The 17,870-nt window shown below is 41.0% G+C and overlaps 1 protein-coding gene across 4 annotated transcripts in view; it reads left to right on the forward strand.

Annotated features, from left to right (window-relative positions):
* Positions 1-12,166, forward strand: part of svopl (SVOP-like) — a 119,716-nt gene extending 107,550 nt beyond the window's left edge. For all 4 annotated transcript variants that reach the window (XM_048548535.2, XM_048548536.1, XM_048548537.1 and 1 more), the window contains 4 exons: positions 1,015-1,096; positions 8,106-8,195; positions 8,715-8,828; positions 10,263-12,166. In XM_048548535.2, the coding sequence (XP_048404492.1) occupies positions 1,015-1,096; positions 8,106-8,195; positions 8,715-8,828; positions 10,263-10,292 (316 nt within the window). In that variant the 3' untranslated portion in view covers positions 10,293-12,166. The remainder of the gene's footprint in view (positions 1-1,014; positions 1,097-8,105; positions 8,196-8,714; positions 8,829-10,262) is intronic.
* The last annotated feature ends 5,704 nt before the right edge of the window (positions 12,167-17,870 follow it).

Genomic DNA, 17,870 nt, shown 5'->3' on the forward strand with positions numbered 1-17,870 from the left:
GAGAATGCACACTCAGAAACAGTGTGTGCATGCTGGTCTGCAAACCAATATGGTTTTTGCAGAAGTGAGCCATAATCAGAGTTTATTTGTGATTTTTGCTGCTTGCAAATCCAGCCTCTAGGATTAGTACTGTGACAGGAGAAATGAAATCCCAACAACATTCTTCCGACACATGCTTCATTCCCCAAGCAAATCATGTTCCTGTAATTTAAGATTTTTGTCAGATTTGCCTTCCCAGTTCAGAATTTCTCTTTCCATAAACGGCACCAAGCAAAGGCATTAACTCCTCTGTAGCTGCAGATAGTTTATGTGCTGTTGGTTGATGTAAATCATTGCCTGATGTGTCATTGTCAGCCATGGTTCAGTGGCGAAAACTCTCACCAACTGACTGTGAGTACAAGGCATGCTCAAGCGCTTTGTGCCCACAATCTCGGGTGACACTACAGTGTTGCATTTTTGCAGGCGTTTTCTTTCTGAGAGGCTGCCAATTCTGATATTTAAGCCCGTGCAATGCAGCAAGAATTAGATTACATCCCCTGAAACATCCAAAGTACTTGTGGAAAATCAGATCGCATCCACTTCAAACCAGCAAATTATGCACTTGGCTTTGTGTTCGTTCATGTTCTGAATTGCAGGATCCATCGATTCAAAGATCGAACACATGTTGATACTTAATTGCACAATATTGAAGGAGCAAGAGGTACCCTCTTTCAAATGGAAGATTAAGATAAGGACCTTTCAGCTGGACGTAAAGGATTCCATGACAAGTGCTCACAGGTGAACAGTTACCTCTGACATTCATCCTGAAGTTTCACTTCCCCAGCCGGCATCATTTAAAATGGATGATATGGTCATTACCACATTGCTGGTTGTGAGGCTTGGCTATGTGTAAGTTAGCACGTTACACAAGTTGCTGTATGGTAAAGGTACTTTGCTGCCAAAAGAAGATCACTTTGAGGCATCTTGAAAATTTGAAAGACGACATATAAATGCAAACATTCCTTTCTTTCCTAGGTCTGTGTTAACCACCTTACTTTTTGTTCTCCGAGCCCTTGTGTCTGCAAATTTCACCATCATCTACATCTACACTGCAGAGGTAGGTAGGATAAAGGGAACGTCATTGCAAATATAATGGGAAATTGGACCCTACCACGCAAGGCAACACTGTTACCTCTTGTTAAATTTAAGAAGTTGTTTTGGGAGAATATTTTTTTGCCCCAAGCAGTTCTTTCATTGTACTCTTGCTATAAGAATAAGCTTAATTACGCAGTTCAATTAAATCTGCAGTCTCTCGAGTGCAGTAATGTTCTGTGTTAGCCCTGATGCTGAAGCAAGCTTGGAGTGACTTTAGTGCAAGTAACTGGGGTGTGGGTGTGATAATCCCAAAGCCGAGCTGAAACCAATCATCAGATATTGGCAGCCCAACGGTTCTTGCCCCTGATCAGCAGATCTGGCGACGGCATTCTCCAGAACTGAACTCAAAATGTTTTCATTGTTGGGCAAGCATCACAAATAGTCTTCAGAAAAAAAAGCCTTCCACCCCCTCAAATGTATTTGGATTTTAATTCCCAACAGGCAACAAAGACCTTCCTTGCTATAGACCTGAAAAGTAAATGACTGCAGGGCTTTGGAGAAAGAATGGGCAAGTCAGATTAATTAGATTGCTCTCTTCAAAAGTCCAGGCTGCTTTTGCCTCATGTTCATTGGGATTCTGCCTTGTATGAACAAATGCAAAAAAACTCTTGGTAGGTTGGAACATAACTAAAACAGGCTAGGGGGTGATAAGTTTAAACTGTATAATACTATAGAAGGGTGTGACAGGATCAATAGATACAGAATGCTTCCTGCAGTTGAATATAATGCGGGAACCTAGCTAACTGTATGAAATTTCAGATTTAGAGTAGAGAGCAAGGAAGATGTCTTTACACGAGGAGCTTTGAGGTGGTTGAATTTATTTTCTAGGGTTAGGAATTGAGGTGAAAGACCAGATTAGACAGGTGGATGAAAATTGATAAAGGGTATATGAACCAAGAGAGTAAATGTGATCAGTCCTATTTGCTCATTTATAAAGAAGAAACCAAATGATCTCTCCTTATTTTGGAACATCAATGATTTTCCATATTCCAAAACCCTGAAATGGTTGCTGAAATCTGCTCCCTCATGGATACTTCCCCGTCACATTCCTGCAGTCAGCTTAATGTTACCGTACTTCCTAATTTACTTTGGTACTTGGAGTTCAGCAAGGGAAATAAAATTCTATATTGAATGGGGAAGAGGAGGCAGAGCACATCTGAAGATTATCATTTCATATTTGAGATAATAATTTGGCCTTTGTGAGTTTGCCGTTGGTGTACTGCTTCTACAAAGTGCTCATTAGGGACTCAGAGTATTGGCAATGCCAATTCAGTTTAGAGACCAGTGTCTTGTGAGGAGGCTACAGAACTAGAGAAAGAACCTCGCTGAATGTACCCCTGATCATTCTGAGTACTTTATTGCATGCCATCACATCATTTTGGTTGGTTTCTGCAACAATTCTTGGCTCTTTAAAACCAGATTAATTATTTAGTTTTTGTGCGGTTCTAAATGAAAGCAAATTCATTATAAATTCTCAGCAGCGTGGGCCAGTGAAGGGAGCCCAGATCAGGAGATGTGACTACAAATTATACAGTTTCCCTACTTTACAATCAAAGTTGTTAACCCTGCTGGGGAAATGGAACGGCCAAACTTGTCCTCAAGCCCATGTTGCAATGTTTAACTGATCGCGAGGTGACTGGACCTGATCATGTTCCATGCAATTTGAGAGTTATCTGCCATCATTCATTTTTCTGCCAAGTTAAATGGCAGGAAAAGGTTCTCCTTGTGTATATTTTTAGTATATTTCACCTTCATTTAAATACCAAGAGTCTGGTAGTTGTAAGGGAGCTTTTGGATTAATGATCTGAACCCAAGCCCTGGGCAAAACCTAATAAACAATTGTGTATTAAACTTAATTAAGTTCTTCTTGCAGACGCTCCCTTTTGCTCTGGGTCTAACAGAGTTTGTGAGGTTGGCATGAGTACCATTTCACCTTGTTCCTGGTTGAGAATTTAATATAGGTGTAGTTTGTTAGGAAATAAGAGGAAACCATATGATTCTATAAGATGACTGTTTCGTTTTCATAACCGACTAATTTACAATCGAACCCTTTGTTTTAAAGCCAAGTAGAAAGTGACTGTTCAACACTGATGCAAAGGCTGACTAAAACTTGAAATAAACTAGATACTATCTGATCAGAGAGAAACAGAAGCACTTGATGACAGATCAACAGCCTGCAATTTTAACTCTGTTTTTCTCTCACAGATTCAACCAAACCTTCTGAGTATCTCCAGTGTGTTCCATTTTAATTTCAGACTGTCGACATGGGCAGCATATTCCTCCTGTAATTTACAGGAGAGTAATCGCCTGTCTACTCCTAAAACTAGAGCCTTCCCTTATACTCACAATCAAATAGTGGGACCTGGCAGAGATTTGAGAACACAGTTTATGCTGATCAACCTGTTCAGAGATGGTATTACCCAACCCCGGACTAAATAGGACTTGAACCCAGGCCTCCTGGTCCATAGATAGGGAACACTAATACTGCGCTACAAGAGTCCTGGCAAGTTATCTAATTTTGCCTTGTCCATTACTAGGCATACTGTAAGCTGCCAATGTGGTGGTCTTGACTTTTAAGGGACGATGGGTGCAGGTACTGAGCGGTTGAGCCCTGAAATGCTGCTTGTTCAGAATCCAACTATTTTTGGAAAATTACAACCAATGCATCCACTAACTTGTACCCACCTCTTTTAGAATCCTAAGATGCAGCCATCAGGGCCAGGAGACTTCTTTGCCATTAGCCCCATTAGTTTGTCTAATGGTGATATGTTAGTGATGGTGATAGTACTTAATTCCTCCCCTATATTCTTTAGCATTAATGGGATGTTTGAAGTATCTTCCACTGTAAAGAATGATGCAAAATATGTGCTTAACTCCTCTGGCACTTGTTCGTAACCTATAAGCCTCCACCCAAATTAATTTTCTAAGGGGCCTATGTTCACTTTGACCTCTTTCTTCCTTTTATTGTATTTAAAGAAGCTTTTATTGTCAGTTTTTATATTCCTTGCTAGTTTTCCCTCAATTACATTTTCTCTGTTTTTATTATATTTTTAGTTCTCCAATACTGGACTCTGAATTTTTCTCAGTCTTTGGGGCTATCACTGAACATTGCCTCCTTATATACATTTTCTTTCAAGAGAATACACTCCTTAGCTTCCTTGCTTAGCCATGTTTGGTTTATCCCTCTCTTAGAATCTTGTCTCCCTTACTAGGATATATTTTTGCTGAGAGTCATGAATTAATTCCTTAAATATCTGCCACTGTTTGCTAAGTGCCATTCCTGCTGATCTTTTGGGCCAGTTCACTTTAGCTAAGGTTTTCCTCATGTCATTATAAGTTTATTTAAGTTAAACACAGTTGTTTCCAATCCAGGTTTCTCACTCTCAATCTCAATATTAAACTCCTTCACATTATGATCACTGTTTCGTAGGGGATCTTTCACTCTGAGGTTATTTCATTAAATGTGCCTCATTACCCACTACCTTATCCAGAATAACCTGTTTCCTGGTTGGTTCCATAATATATTGCTCTAGGAAGCAATCCCTAATTCAATCTATGGATTTGTTGTCTTAGCTACCTGTTCCAATTAGATTAACCTAATGAACATGAAAATGAGAGTCATCCATAATTATTGCTCTATTCTTTTTACATACTTCTATTATTTGGTGATGTATATCTTTTCCCACAGAACGGCTCCTGTTTGGGGGTCAGTGCACTTCAACCAATGCCCTTTCTCCCTTGCTATTTTTTTTTTGCCTCTGCCCAAATGGATTCTACACCATCCAAGCCTAGATTATTTCTCACAATGGTCCTCTTTTTCATTTCTTATTAATAATGGTACACCACCACCTTTCCCACCCCTCCTGTCTCTGCAAAAGGCCAAAAACGTATCTCTGAATATTAAGTTCCCAGTTTTGTAACCACGTTTCCGCAATGCCTATTACATCATATTAATTTTCCTTGATTTGTGCCATCTGTTCTTCTATCTTCTGAATGCTTCTTGCATTAAGGTGCAAAGCCTTTCATTTTGTTTTAGTATTGAATTTCACTACTGTTTTATGGTTCCTTTATACAACTTTTGCACATTCTGTACTATCTCTTTCTTTCCTTCTGGTAAAAATCAGCTGCATCACTAACCTGCATTTCCTAACTCCTCTTTTGATTTTATCATTTTCCATGCAACTGAAAACCATTCCCCACCCCCATACTATTTAGTTTAAAGCTCTACCTCCAGCCCTAGTTATGCAATTCACCAGGACTCTGATCGCAGCATTACTCAGGTGGACCCTGTCCCAGTAGAACGGTTCCCTCTGTATCCAGTACTGGTGCAAATGTTCCATGAATGCGAACCTGTTTCTCCCACGCCTATCTTTGAGCCACATGTTTACCTCTAAAATCTTGTTGATCCTGAACCAATTAACTCATTTTTCAGGTGGTAATCCAGAGATTTTTGGTCTCCTTTTTAATTATTGCTAATTATTAATAATTTAGCCCGTAGCTGCTCATGTTCTGTCAACAGATCTTCTTTCTACCTTTTTATTTGGTACCTACATGGACCACGACAACTGTATCTTTCCCCTCCCACTCCAAGTTCCTTGGCAGCCCAGATGAGATATCCTGAACCCATGCACCAGGCAGGCAACACAGCCTTTGCGACTGTTGATCCTGACCACAAAGAGCAGTCTCTATTTCCCTGACAATACTATCCCGAACTACAGCTCCATTTCTCTTTTTTCCCTCTCTCTTGAGTGGCTCCCTGTACCATGGCGCTAAGACCAGATTGCTCATCATCTTTCCTGAAACATGGCATGCAGGTAATTCTCCCCCTCCCAAATATGTCACAGTGTTTGAAGCTCAGACTCCAGCTCATCTACTCTGAGCCTGAGTTCCTAAACTAACGTTTACTACAGATGTGGTCACCATGAACTACAATGGGGCCCACCAGCTTCCGCACCGTGTAGTTACAACACACTGTCTGACCCTGCATCTCTAATTTGTTTACTTATGTCTTAAATTATTTATTAAACATTTCCTACTAAGTCCTTTAGTTTATAATCTGCAAATATTTTTCCTGTTTACCTTCAATCTGAAAGATAGTCAAATTAGCAACTATTTACAACCAATGAATGTATTATAATTTCATCTGTTTTGTGCTGGCCCCCTGATCCTGAGCTTCAATGTATCCTGTTTTTAAATAGTAGCTTACAAACTATGAGCTGCCAGAGCAAGAAAAGAGCACATCTTCCCCTCTGCGCCGAATTCCTACACTGCTCCAAATTCCCTGAAGTATTTACTCACTCCGGCTGTGTCTCACTCCGGATGTGATCTCTCCTTCCTGTCCATGCAAAGCTGACTCATGTAATCTTTTAAACTACTGATGCCACTAGCAGTAGCAGCAGACATTGGGGTCTGGAAGAGATCAGCAGCCGTGTGCCCAGAATTGAGATGAGAGCCCAGAGCAGGGAGGCTGAAGGACTCTTGATGGGTGCTCAGGGGAGCACTGCTGATACTCCTGGCCAACGCAGAGTCCCAATAAGATTATTTGTTTGAGTTACTTAGGCCAGTTGACTCCACCTGCTATGGTTTTGATGTCAGGTTCGATTGCCCCGCTGTGTGGATGTTAAGGCCTGGATTTGGATTTTTAAGCTTCAGACCACATTGGAACAGAGGAGGGAGGCATTAAAATTATTGGCAGGATCTAGTTCCAGGACTCCCTCCTCCATTCCCATCTTGAGGTATTTTTATGGCTCCAAGATAAGGGTGAATGTCATGAGCTGCAGTCAGCAATCCCATCTGTGTGCATTTCAGGCCCCATGCTGTTTTCGTGGTATCAGATCCATGTTTTATTTTGAAGGCAATCTAGCTCACAGCAGCACAAAACAATCAAGAATCATGTGTCAACCCCCAAACCCTTCCCCCAGAAATAAACTGCCACCCACTTCTAGAATTCTTCGATCAACGGCTTTTAAAATGCAAAATATGCTGTTTTGAAGTTTCAGGAACTAGATGCTGGCTCTTAAGTTGATAAGTTTGCACTAATGGATTATAGGGCTCTGTGTTGCAAAGGTAGTTTGGTTATTGTATTAATCAGCATTGTGTAAGTTTTGGCATGCATTGGAGTGCTTTATCCAAGGAACAAATGCCGTGATGCATACACAACTCTACTGTTGTCATGTTTTAGATTAGGATTTAAATGTCCAGCGAACTTTATCTTTGAAATAAATGGGCCTGCAATTAATCAATAAAAAAAAGGAGCAAGCCCCTGCGACACTTTATTGTTTGACAGGCAATCTGCTTTGAAATGGAAAGGAAACAACAATTGCAGTTTTGTAAAAAGGCCGTGTGATGCTTCAGTTGCAATTTGCACAGATATCAAGAACTATTAAGAATGCATTGCTGAGTATCAAAAGACACCAAACCACTTTCGCACTGGAGTGTGGGAGCGGTGGTGCAGGTTTTCCAACATTACAATAGTTTAAAGGAATTATGAAACAATTATTCATCTTTGAAGTTGTATACGGGCTAAATATTTGGTTTTTATTAACTGATTGACTTCTTTTGGCAATTTATGTTTTGGATTTTATGGTTGCGAGTATTTTTTTCAGTAAGGAATACATTTGAAAATTTCAGCTCTTTAAGCCACCTGTATTTTAAACTAAATTGACAAAGTCAACTTTGAATGCGCACACACCCGGTAATTGTAAGTGGTGAAATGGCATCTGTTGTGTGACTAGTTGCTAGCTGTTTAAAATTATATTGTTAATATCTTCAGCATTGTTAGCCTTTGTCACTCTGCATTGTTGTTTTGAAGCTAATCAAAATTGAATCTCTTCCAAAACTAAATTTTAGGTAATTTATTCTTTTATGTAATTTTTTATTAAGTTACCAGTGGTCTAAACTCACAGGTTAAGCGTATGAAAATACCTTTTGGTTTAAGATTGCATACATTGGTATTTGTTGTTATTTTCTAGGTATATCCTACGACTATCCGTTCCTTAGGATTAGGCTCTTGTAGTTCAATGGCTCGTATTGGGGCAATGATCGCACCCTTTGTAGCGCAGGTGAGTGAAGCAGTTTTCTGTCTCCTGGAATGGGATGGCTTACATTGACAAGCGGACGTGAGGGTACAATGATTTCTGAGGTTTAATACAGCCAGCAATTAATCATATTTTCAGCTGGGAACACTTAGAATTCTACTTGATATTTATCAAAGTGTCGGCTGGTGTATCATTGTTTCTAATTGCTTAAGCTAACTCCCAACGAGGAAAAAGGGTATTGCTCAGCACGCTCTGACGTCCCTGCTTTGATAGAGCTGCAGTAGGGTGATTTTGAACAGCTTGAAGAAAACGTTCATGTTAAACTGACTTCGCCTGCTTTCCTTCGAAAGAAAGTTGGTGTCAGCAAGTATTTTAAAGATACCAAGTAAATGCCCTGATTAGCCATTTCAATCTATCTTCAACAGCCACCCAATTCAAAAGTCATCAACTTTCATGACTTTTTGCTGCGAACAATTAGCTATTATTGCAACTTGAATGCAGAAGCTGCTAACTCATTCTATTTACTCTATTCACTCTATCCAGGTCCTGCTGGGCACATGGCCTATAACAGCTCTATGTCTCTTCAGTGCTGTGTGCATCATTTGTTCTGTTTTGGCCTTTACTCTTCCTATTGAGACTCAGGGACGTGCAATGCAGGTGAGGAAGGAATCACATTCCGGAAATATCCTTGAGGCTCCTTGTTGATAGAACCTGTTACTATTTGTGTGTTTCAAAGGGCTACACCCTGTGCCCTGACACTTCGAAGTAGAAAATCATAGGACCTATGACTTGGTGTTGCACTGCTGAGGCGTTGGGTGTTAAAGTGGGACCCACCTAGTCTCCCGGATGAATGATCCTGTTGGGCTATTGGAGGAACAGCAAAAATGTTCTGGTCAAAACACTTGCTCGAAAAACATAATCAAATTAGGTTATTATGTGGCTTTTATCTTCAGCTGCTTTTGAGCTCTTGCTGTGTACACTTCGCAAGTACAAAACAACTGGGAAGTGGTAATCGATCCGCACTAATTTTCTGAACCAGTATCCTGAGATCTTTTATAATGCACCTTAAAAAACACAGATGCAACCTTGTTTTAATATCTCATCTGAAAGTTGCATCTCTAACACTCACATACTCGCTCAGTATTGCAATGGACTGTCAACCTAGTCTGTTGTGCCCAAGTTCTAAAGTAGGACTTGGATTGAGAGGCAAGTGTGCCCTGAAAATGTCATTGGGATTGACTACAATTTTACTGGAGGCCTGAGTGAGAAGGTTATGGCTTTGTCAAAAGGTTGAACAGACTCAGAAGTATATCAGGATGCAATGAGGTGCTGGGTGTTAAAATTGCATCTTCAACAATGTCAACAGTTGGTGCTTATATAGTGGTTTCAATGTTGAAAAATCCCCAGAGACTTCACAGTGTAATTTAAAAAAAACACAATGAGCCGAATTGGTTTTAGAATGTGTGGCTAAAACTTGGTAAAAAATGTAACGTAAAGATGAAAAGAAGTTTAGGGAAGTAGAGCTCAGACAGCTGATGGCTTGAGCTGCCAGGGGTGGAGTGGTGAAGATCAGGGATTGGAGGAGAGCAGAGATTTTGAAGGGTTGTAGGGCTGGACAAAGTTACAAAAATGTGGAGGAGGTGGTGACAATTAACGTAAAGGAATGTGCAATCTGAGATGAGAGATGTTTAAATCAAGATGTTGCAGAAGTACTAACCAGTGAAGGTCAGTGAGCACCAGTGCGAAAGCTGAATGAAATTTGGTTCAAGCTGGTACATACGGAACAGGGCTTTGGTCGAGGTTGAGTTTACGAAGGGTGGAATGTGAAAGGTGTTGAGGTAAGCATTGTAACTGCTGAAGTTAAAAGGAACACAGGCATTGACCTGGATTTCAGCAGCAGATGAACTGAGCTGGGACAGAGTTGAATCAGAAACTCAAAGGTTCGTGTGCTGGGATAATCCTGTAATAATATGATGAACAAATGCATCTGATAAGAGTTCTTCAAGTGTGTGTATCATCATTCTGGGAAATGGTTTGCAACCTCCTTTAAATCTTCACCTTCGTTAATAACCATTTTGATTTACTTTACAGGAGATCAATCCATCCACCTCCAGTGTTTAAAATTCAGTCATGGACTTAATATTTAACCAAGCAGAGGGAACCTAATGTGATATCAAGGTGTCTGTTGGTCTCCCTGCATCATGATATTATTTCCATTCCACTGAGGATCATAACTTGCTTTCCTCATGCATTACTTCTTCTGCAAGTGCATCTCATTGTCTCGTGTCCATCAAACATCCACCACATGTGGCCTTTGACTGAGAAAGAAGGTTTAGAAAGGTTGAACTTTGAGGAGATGTTGTTCTACTGTTTGCACTCAGGAATAAACTTTGTAGCACAAAATGTAATATGAAATAATAGAACAAAAAAATTGCCAATTTTTAAAAGATTTCCACCACAAGTGCACCAGTACTTTCCTGCTGACTAAAGACAAGCATCTTTTGAAGCATTCAATACCACTTAAAATAAAAGACCCCCTGTCCCTGCAAGAAGCCTGTTGTGCTATGATCTGACATAGCTTTCTGGTTCTGGCAGCACCTTGTCCAATAAATGAGAATTTCTCTTATCCCAAAGCAGGTTGAATCAGCAAACCAGCTCCCTGCGCCTGGACTTTGTTGACATTATGAAAATAACCTTTGCTTGATCTGTTGTCAAAAATAGGATGATCTTCATCGTAGTCTTCAACACAGTGAATCTGGTGCCAGTCAGCTTGCCATGCTGTGCATATCTGTTCTTGAATACTTTGTCATAACCTTTACTGTGCAAACATATTCCATTTTATTGATAATGTTATGCTGCCTTTCTGTTATCTGTAATGTTCCTCCCAAGCTCCAGATACTTTGTCTTACTTGTTCTGCTACTTGAATCCTTGTTAAGTTGAATTCCAGATGTTATTTCAACAATCCTTTCAACTGACCCGAAAACTGTACAAACACCTTACTTTCTTGAGACTGTTGTTCCTCTGAACAAGCTCTTTAACTCAAACATGGAGTCACAAATCGCTACTTGCATTGATTCAATTCGACTTCTTGAGACTGCTTTTAGACTCAATGTCACCTTACAAACAGACTCAGTTCTTCCCTGGGAGTTCTTCTTTATGAAAAGGACTTGTACACACCCAAGCTGAGCCAAGTTACCAAAGCGATAAATCACTACTTTAGTCAGGCTGTCTGAGATTAGTACAATGATTTTGTATGCTAAGCTTAAACTGGTACTGTCAGAATTCGACATCAACGGTGTACAATAAAGCTATCATTGGGCTGATTCACTTCTGTTGTGGAATAGCACTCGCAGGGAACACTAACCCAAATTCACAGGCACCCACGCCTTCATATTACAACACCGACGGCAACTGGTCTGAAAGTTAACAGAAAATGCAGAGCCTAAGAGCCCACAACATAACTCATGGGAGCATCCTTTGAGAAATCAACTCTTAACTTCAGCACGCAAGCGTTAATGGACAAAAGAAATTTTGAGGTCAGCTTATTTTGCCTTCTACCTTCTGGTAGCCATGTGACAGAATGATAATGCAGTTGTTCACTAATTGTGACGTCAACTTCTATCAATCAGACTACAGTAGACTTGGACAAAGGTCGGGCTGGGAGGGGAAGTGGGATTTCCAGCAGTGCAGGGATAGTGTCCTTACCTCTGAGCTCGGAGGCCTGAGCTCAAGACCCACCTGCATGTCGAAGTGTGTGATTATATCACTGAGCAGAGTTGCTTAGAAAATATCTAGAGCTGGACAGGAGGTGAGGAAAATACCATTTCTTGTTCTAAACTTACTTGTTCCTCCCAAACAAGATATACTTACCACAAGGTGAGAGAAATCAACAGTTGCTGACAAGTAACTGGAAGTTAAAAGTTGCACCTGCTTTTACTTTGAAGAATGTTTTGCTAATTTGATCATTTTGAAGGCTATTTGGATCTGTTTTGTGATTGTGTTATAATAAACTTTTGATATTTGCAGACAAACATTGTAGACAATTATTATTTACTGATATGAAATTGACGTGCATTTGGAATACCTCTCAGAGTTTTTACTTCCTGATTTATCAATTAAGTTTATTACAGATTATTATTGAGGTAAGGCTCGGGTTTCTCTATTGCCGCAAACCTGTTGTTCCAAGTATCTCTTAGCCTATAAATCTCCGCTTGGTCATGCTTTCATGAAGCTTAAATCATGAAATGTAAGTCCAAATCTCTCACACCACAGAGATACTTGTGTTGTTTTTGTTTGAAGGAAACATTTAATTAGTCCCATTCTACCTTTTGTTCCAATAGGTTTACGTTTAAGCTTTATTAACACATGCACTCAAGTACAGGAGTACAGTGAAAAGTGTACAATGGCTTAGATACAAAGGTACCTCGGTACAAAATCTTAGGCGCAAAAATAGAAAAATGAAGAAATAAGTTGAAAAGTTTCCTTTCAATTTCCTTTCTTGAAGTTCCTTTTCAAGCATTTATCCAATTCCTCTTTAAAATTTGCTATTGTTAAGGACAGGGGACAGAGATAAATTGAACTCTTTCCCGTCTTCTGGTGAGACCTACAAGCTTTAAATACAGGTGCCTTATTTAGAGCCCAGTTGTAGATAACTTGCTGTCCAACTATAATTCTCTACCCTGAAAGTGTCTCCAGGGAGAGAGCCAGCTCACTTCCTGCTTCCAGGTCAGGGACTGGAAGATACAAGTGGACAGAGCACTGGAGACAGCGAAAGTGCCTCAGAATGAGGCCACTTGATCCACCAAGCCTGCACTGGATCATTACATGAGCATCTATACCCAGTGCCAACCTCCCACTTTCTCCCCGTCCAATTACCCTTCGAGTTACTTACATCACCACATGCTTCAGCTTTGATGTTGATGTGTCACGCTGCCATACAGCGGCAAGTCTACTCGCCAGCAGACTGAAAGACCACCACAGGACACTACCCTGAGGAACTCCTGCAGAGATGTTCTGGAGCTGAGATGACCGACCTCCAACAACCACAACCATCTTTCTAAGTGCCAGGTATGGCTCTAACCAGTGGAGAGTTTGCTCCAATTCTCATTGAGATAGTCACCAATGAGACATTGAGATATTTATTGGACTTCCTGCATCATGTGATCTTATTTCTATTCCATTGAGAGCTTCACATAATCATGAAAGAAAAATCACATTCGGAGTGAGACACTGCCGAGGGAATATATAATCTGGGGACGTTGGAGGAAGTGTGGGAATTTGGTGCACATCGGGACAAGTCCTTTTTTCTTTCCCCACAATTTATAAGGTGTTTCTTTAAAAAAAAACAGGATAAATTGAAGTCCAGAATCAGGGACTCAGCTCAAATCAAAGTGACATCTCAGGAAACTGTAAATTCATTGGTTGGTAATAGCTGCAAATTTGTCTAATTTTTCTACATTATTTTCAGATTGAAAGTAAGTAGGAAATATATTTACAGGTTACAAATGAAATGACCAATAGGATATTAAACAAAAACAAATTAAAAGCTAATTAAATAAAATAAAGATACAGGGCCAGGAGATGCTTGAGATTGTTGTTCCCTGTGTGGGTGAGATTGGGGCTGTAGGGAGGATGAGCAAACTGACCACAGCACCATGGTACAGGGAGGCATTCAAGAGGACGGGACAGAGAAATGCAGTTAGAATCGGGGATGGTATAATTAGCGGAATAGACATGGTCCTCTGCGGCCAGGATTAAGAGTCCTGAACGCTGTGTTGCCTGCCTAGTGCACGGGTTCAGGATATCTCATCTGCGCTGCAGAGGAACTTAGAGTGGGAGGGGGAAGATCCAGTTGTCATGGTCCACATCAGGAAACTGCATCAGAGGACAAACTTGAAGACTCTGTGTCTTAATGCACAAAGTATTTGGAATAAGGTAGATAAACTGGCGCAAATCAAGGGCATAAGGTTAGAAGGGTAGGGGAGAGCTCGACAGAGGTTATTAAAGTTTCCAGAAGAAGTAATGGGGACAGAGGGTATGGAAAGGGTCAGAAATATAACTTCAGGCACAGTGGATAAGGAGCCAAGTATGAGAAGGGGACAGTCATTACATGCGGTATTCAAAACAAGATAAATGAGCTTGTAGCACAGATTGAAATTAGCAGATACAATGTGAATGTCAAAGAGACATGGCTACATGGGGATTAGGGCTTGGAATGGACTATTCAAGAATATGTGTCCTATCAAAAGGGCAGGGAGATGGCCAGATGGATGGGGTTGCCTTGTTGGTACAAAATGAAATTAAATCGATAGCAAGAAGTGATATAGAGTCGGCAGGGTGTAGAATCAATGGGGGTAGAGTTGAGGAAGCACAAAGGAGAGAGGAATTGTGAGAGTTACATGCAGGCTGTATAGTAATAATCAGGATACAGGGCAGAATATAAATCCGGAGATAGAAATGGCATATTATCATATCATATCATGCAGTGTGGAAACAGGACCTTTGGCACAACAAGCCCACACTGATGTAAGGAGGCACTGTTACGATAATTGTGGGAAGCTTCAAATGTGGACTGGAAAATCGGATTAGTAGCAGAGCTCCAAGAACAAGTATTTGTGCAATGTCCATGAGATGGTTATTTTTGGAGCAGCTTGTAGTACATCCCACTTGTGAACACACAATTCTGGATTTAGGAATGTGAAATGAGGCAGACTTGATTAGGGGGCTCAAGTTAAAGGAGCCCGTAGTGGGCAGTGACCGCATCATGATAGAATTTACCCTGCAGTTTGAGAGAAAGAAACTGGCATCAGATATAACTGCATTACAATTGAGAAAAGGCAACTACAATGGCACAACAGGAGAGCTGGCCAGAGTTGATTAGAAGGGGAGCCTAGCAAGGAAGAGGGTGGAGCAGCAGAGGCTGGATTTTCTGGGGGTAATGTGGGAGGCAGAGCAGAAACTTATCCAGAGGAATAAGATATATACTAATGGGAAGAGGGAACAACCATGGATTCCAAGGGAAGTCATAAGGGACAGCATAAAAACAAAAGAAAAATCATACAATGTGGTGAAGAATAGTGGGAAGGCAGAGAATTTGGAAACCTTTAAAAACCAGCAGATGATATCTTTTAAAAAAGCACAATGAGGAGGAGAAGATGAAAAATGAGAGTAAGCTAACTAGTAAAATCAAAGAAGATTATGAAAGTTTTTTTTAGAAATGTAAGAAGTAAGAGAGAGGCAACAGTAGACATTGGACCACTGGAAAATGAAGCTGGAGAAGTAGTAATGGGGAGAAAAAAATGGTGGTGAGACTGAGCAGGTACTTTGCATTATAACAAAGTGTGGAGCTGGATGAATGCAGCAGGCCAAGCAGCATCTCAGGAGCACAAAAGCTGATGTTTCGGGCCTGGACCCTTCATCAGAGGGTCTCTGATTAAGGGTCCAGGCCCGAAACATCAGCTTTTGTGCTCCTGAGATGCTGCTGGGCCTGCTGTGTTCATCCAGCTCCACACTTTGTTATCTTGGATTCTCCAGCACCTGCAGTTCCCATTATCACAGGTACTTTGCATTAATCTTTGTGGTGGAAGACACCAGTTGCATAGCTGAACTTGAAGGGCATTGAGGGCAGAGATAAATGCAGGGGGCATCACTTAAGGAGAAGGTACAGAGGAAGCAAGGACATCTAAAGGTGGATAAATCACCCAAACCAGGACTACAAACCAGGGTTCTGAAGGAAATAGCTCTGGAGATTGGGGAGGCATTTGGGATGGCGTTTCAGGAATCATTGGAGTTAGGGAGTCTCCCAGACAATTGGGAAATGGTTATCTACTACCCATATTTCAGAAGGGAGGGAGGCAGAAAATGGGAAATTATAGGCCAGTTAGCTTAACCTCAGTCGTTGGTAAGACTTTACAGTCTATTACGAAGGATGAGATTGTGGAAGTGCATAGTAAAACAGCACGGCTTCATCAAGGGGAGATCACGCCTGAAAAATCTGTTAGAATCCTTTGAGGACGTAACAAGCAAGTGAGACAAAGGAGAGCCAGTGGACATGAGCTACTTGGATTTCCAGAAGGCCTTTCACAAGGTGCTGCACAGGAAGCTGCTAAGTAAATAACAGCTCACAGTGTTAGGGGCAAGTTATCGGTGTGGATAGAGGATTGGCTGACTGGAAGAGAGTAGGGATAAAGGCGTCTTTTTCAGGATCGCATCTGGTGCTTAGTGGAGTTCCACAGGTGCAATATTGTGGCCACAACTATTCACAGTATGCATTAACAACCTGGATGAAGGAACTGAGGGTATTGTTGCTAGGTCTGCAAGCAACACAGGTAGGTGAAGACACAGGTAGTGTTGAGGAAGCAGGGAAGCTGTAGAAGGGCCTCAACAGGATCGGAGAGCAGAAAAAGTGGCAGATGGAATACAATGTGGGCAAGTGTTAGGTTATGCGTATTAGTAGGAGGAACAGAGACGTGACAGGGAAAAATTTCAGAAATTTGAAGCTCAATGGGACTTAGGAGTCCTAGTTCAGAATTCTGTTAAGGTTAACGCAAATACAATGTTGACATTTATTTCAAGATGGCCAGAAACAAGAGCAGGAATGTGCTGCTGAGGCTGTATGAGGCTCTGGTCAGACGTTATTTAGAATATTGTGAGCAGTTCGGGCCCTTCTCTATGGAAGAATGTGCTGGCATTGGAGGCAGTCCAGAGGAAGTTTACAAGAATGATCTCGGAGATGAAGGGCTTGTCATATGAGTGGCAGTGGAGGTCTCTAGGTGTGTGTTCAATGGAGCTTAGAAGGATAAGGGGGACCTGATTGAAACTCTCAAAATAATGACAGGCCTGGATAGAGTCGATGTGGAGAAGATGGTTCCACTAGCAGGTGAGACAAGGACCCGAGGACACAGACTCAGAGTGAAAGGATGACCTTTAGAATTGAGTTGAAGAGGAATTTCTTCCGCCAGAGTGTGATAGCTCTGTGGAACTCATTTCTGCAGATGGCTGTGGAAGCCAAGTCATTGAGCCTATTTAAGGTAGAGGTAGTTCCTTTATTAGTGAAGGGATCAAAGGTTATGGGGAGAAGGCAGAAAAATAGTGTTGAGAAACATAGTAGCCACAATTGAATGGTGGAGCAATTGATAATTCTGCTCCTACGTCTTATGGTATTACGGTTTATATCTTACTTTTCACATGCCCCTACCTGTATCATATCCTTCTCCATTCACATATTTCCAGAACCAGGGTTTGGGACGTACCACCAGGATGGAATTACCCTCCTGAGGTCAGAGGTCAGACTCTGACACTGGAAACTGGCCTCATAAAATCACAAAATACTTGCTTCTGAGTATTCATGACAGCTTATTTTAGAGTGCCTTAAATTCCCATTTTTGTGCTATTTTACAGAAGCTCTGCCATTTATTTTTAAGTCACCAGCCCTGCTGAGAAAAAGAAATGTAGAGTGATGGACCCAACGGCCTATTGCTGTGGTGTAACTTGCAAAAATAATGTGCTTGGTCATTGATATTCCTTCAATGGTTTGTCTCTCAATGAGGATTATGTGAACATACAAATTAGAGCAACAACAGACAGTGCAACCCCTATCCCTGCTCTGCTGTTTAATAAGATTATGGCTGAATTAATTCTAAACTTAAATTCATTTTTCACCCTTTCCCTGTGGGAGCAGACTCCTTGTGTATATTTAA

Source organism: Stegostoma tigrinum, chromosome 18 (genome assembly GCF_030684315.1).
Source record: "Stegostoma tigrinum isolate sSteTig4 chromosome 18, sSteTig4.hap1, whole genome shotgun sequence".
Taxonomy (NCBI): Eukaryota; Metazoa; Chordata; class Chondrichthyes; order Orectolobiformes; family Stegostomatidae; genus Stegostoma; species Stegostoma tigrinum.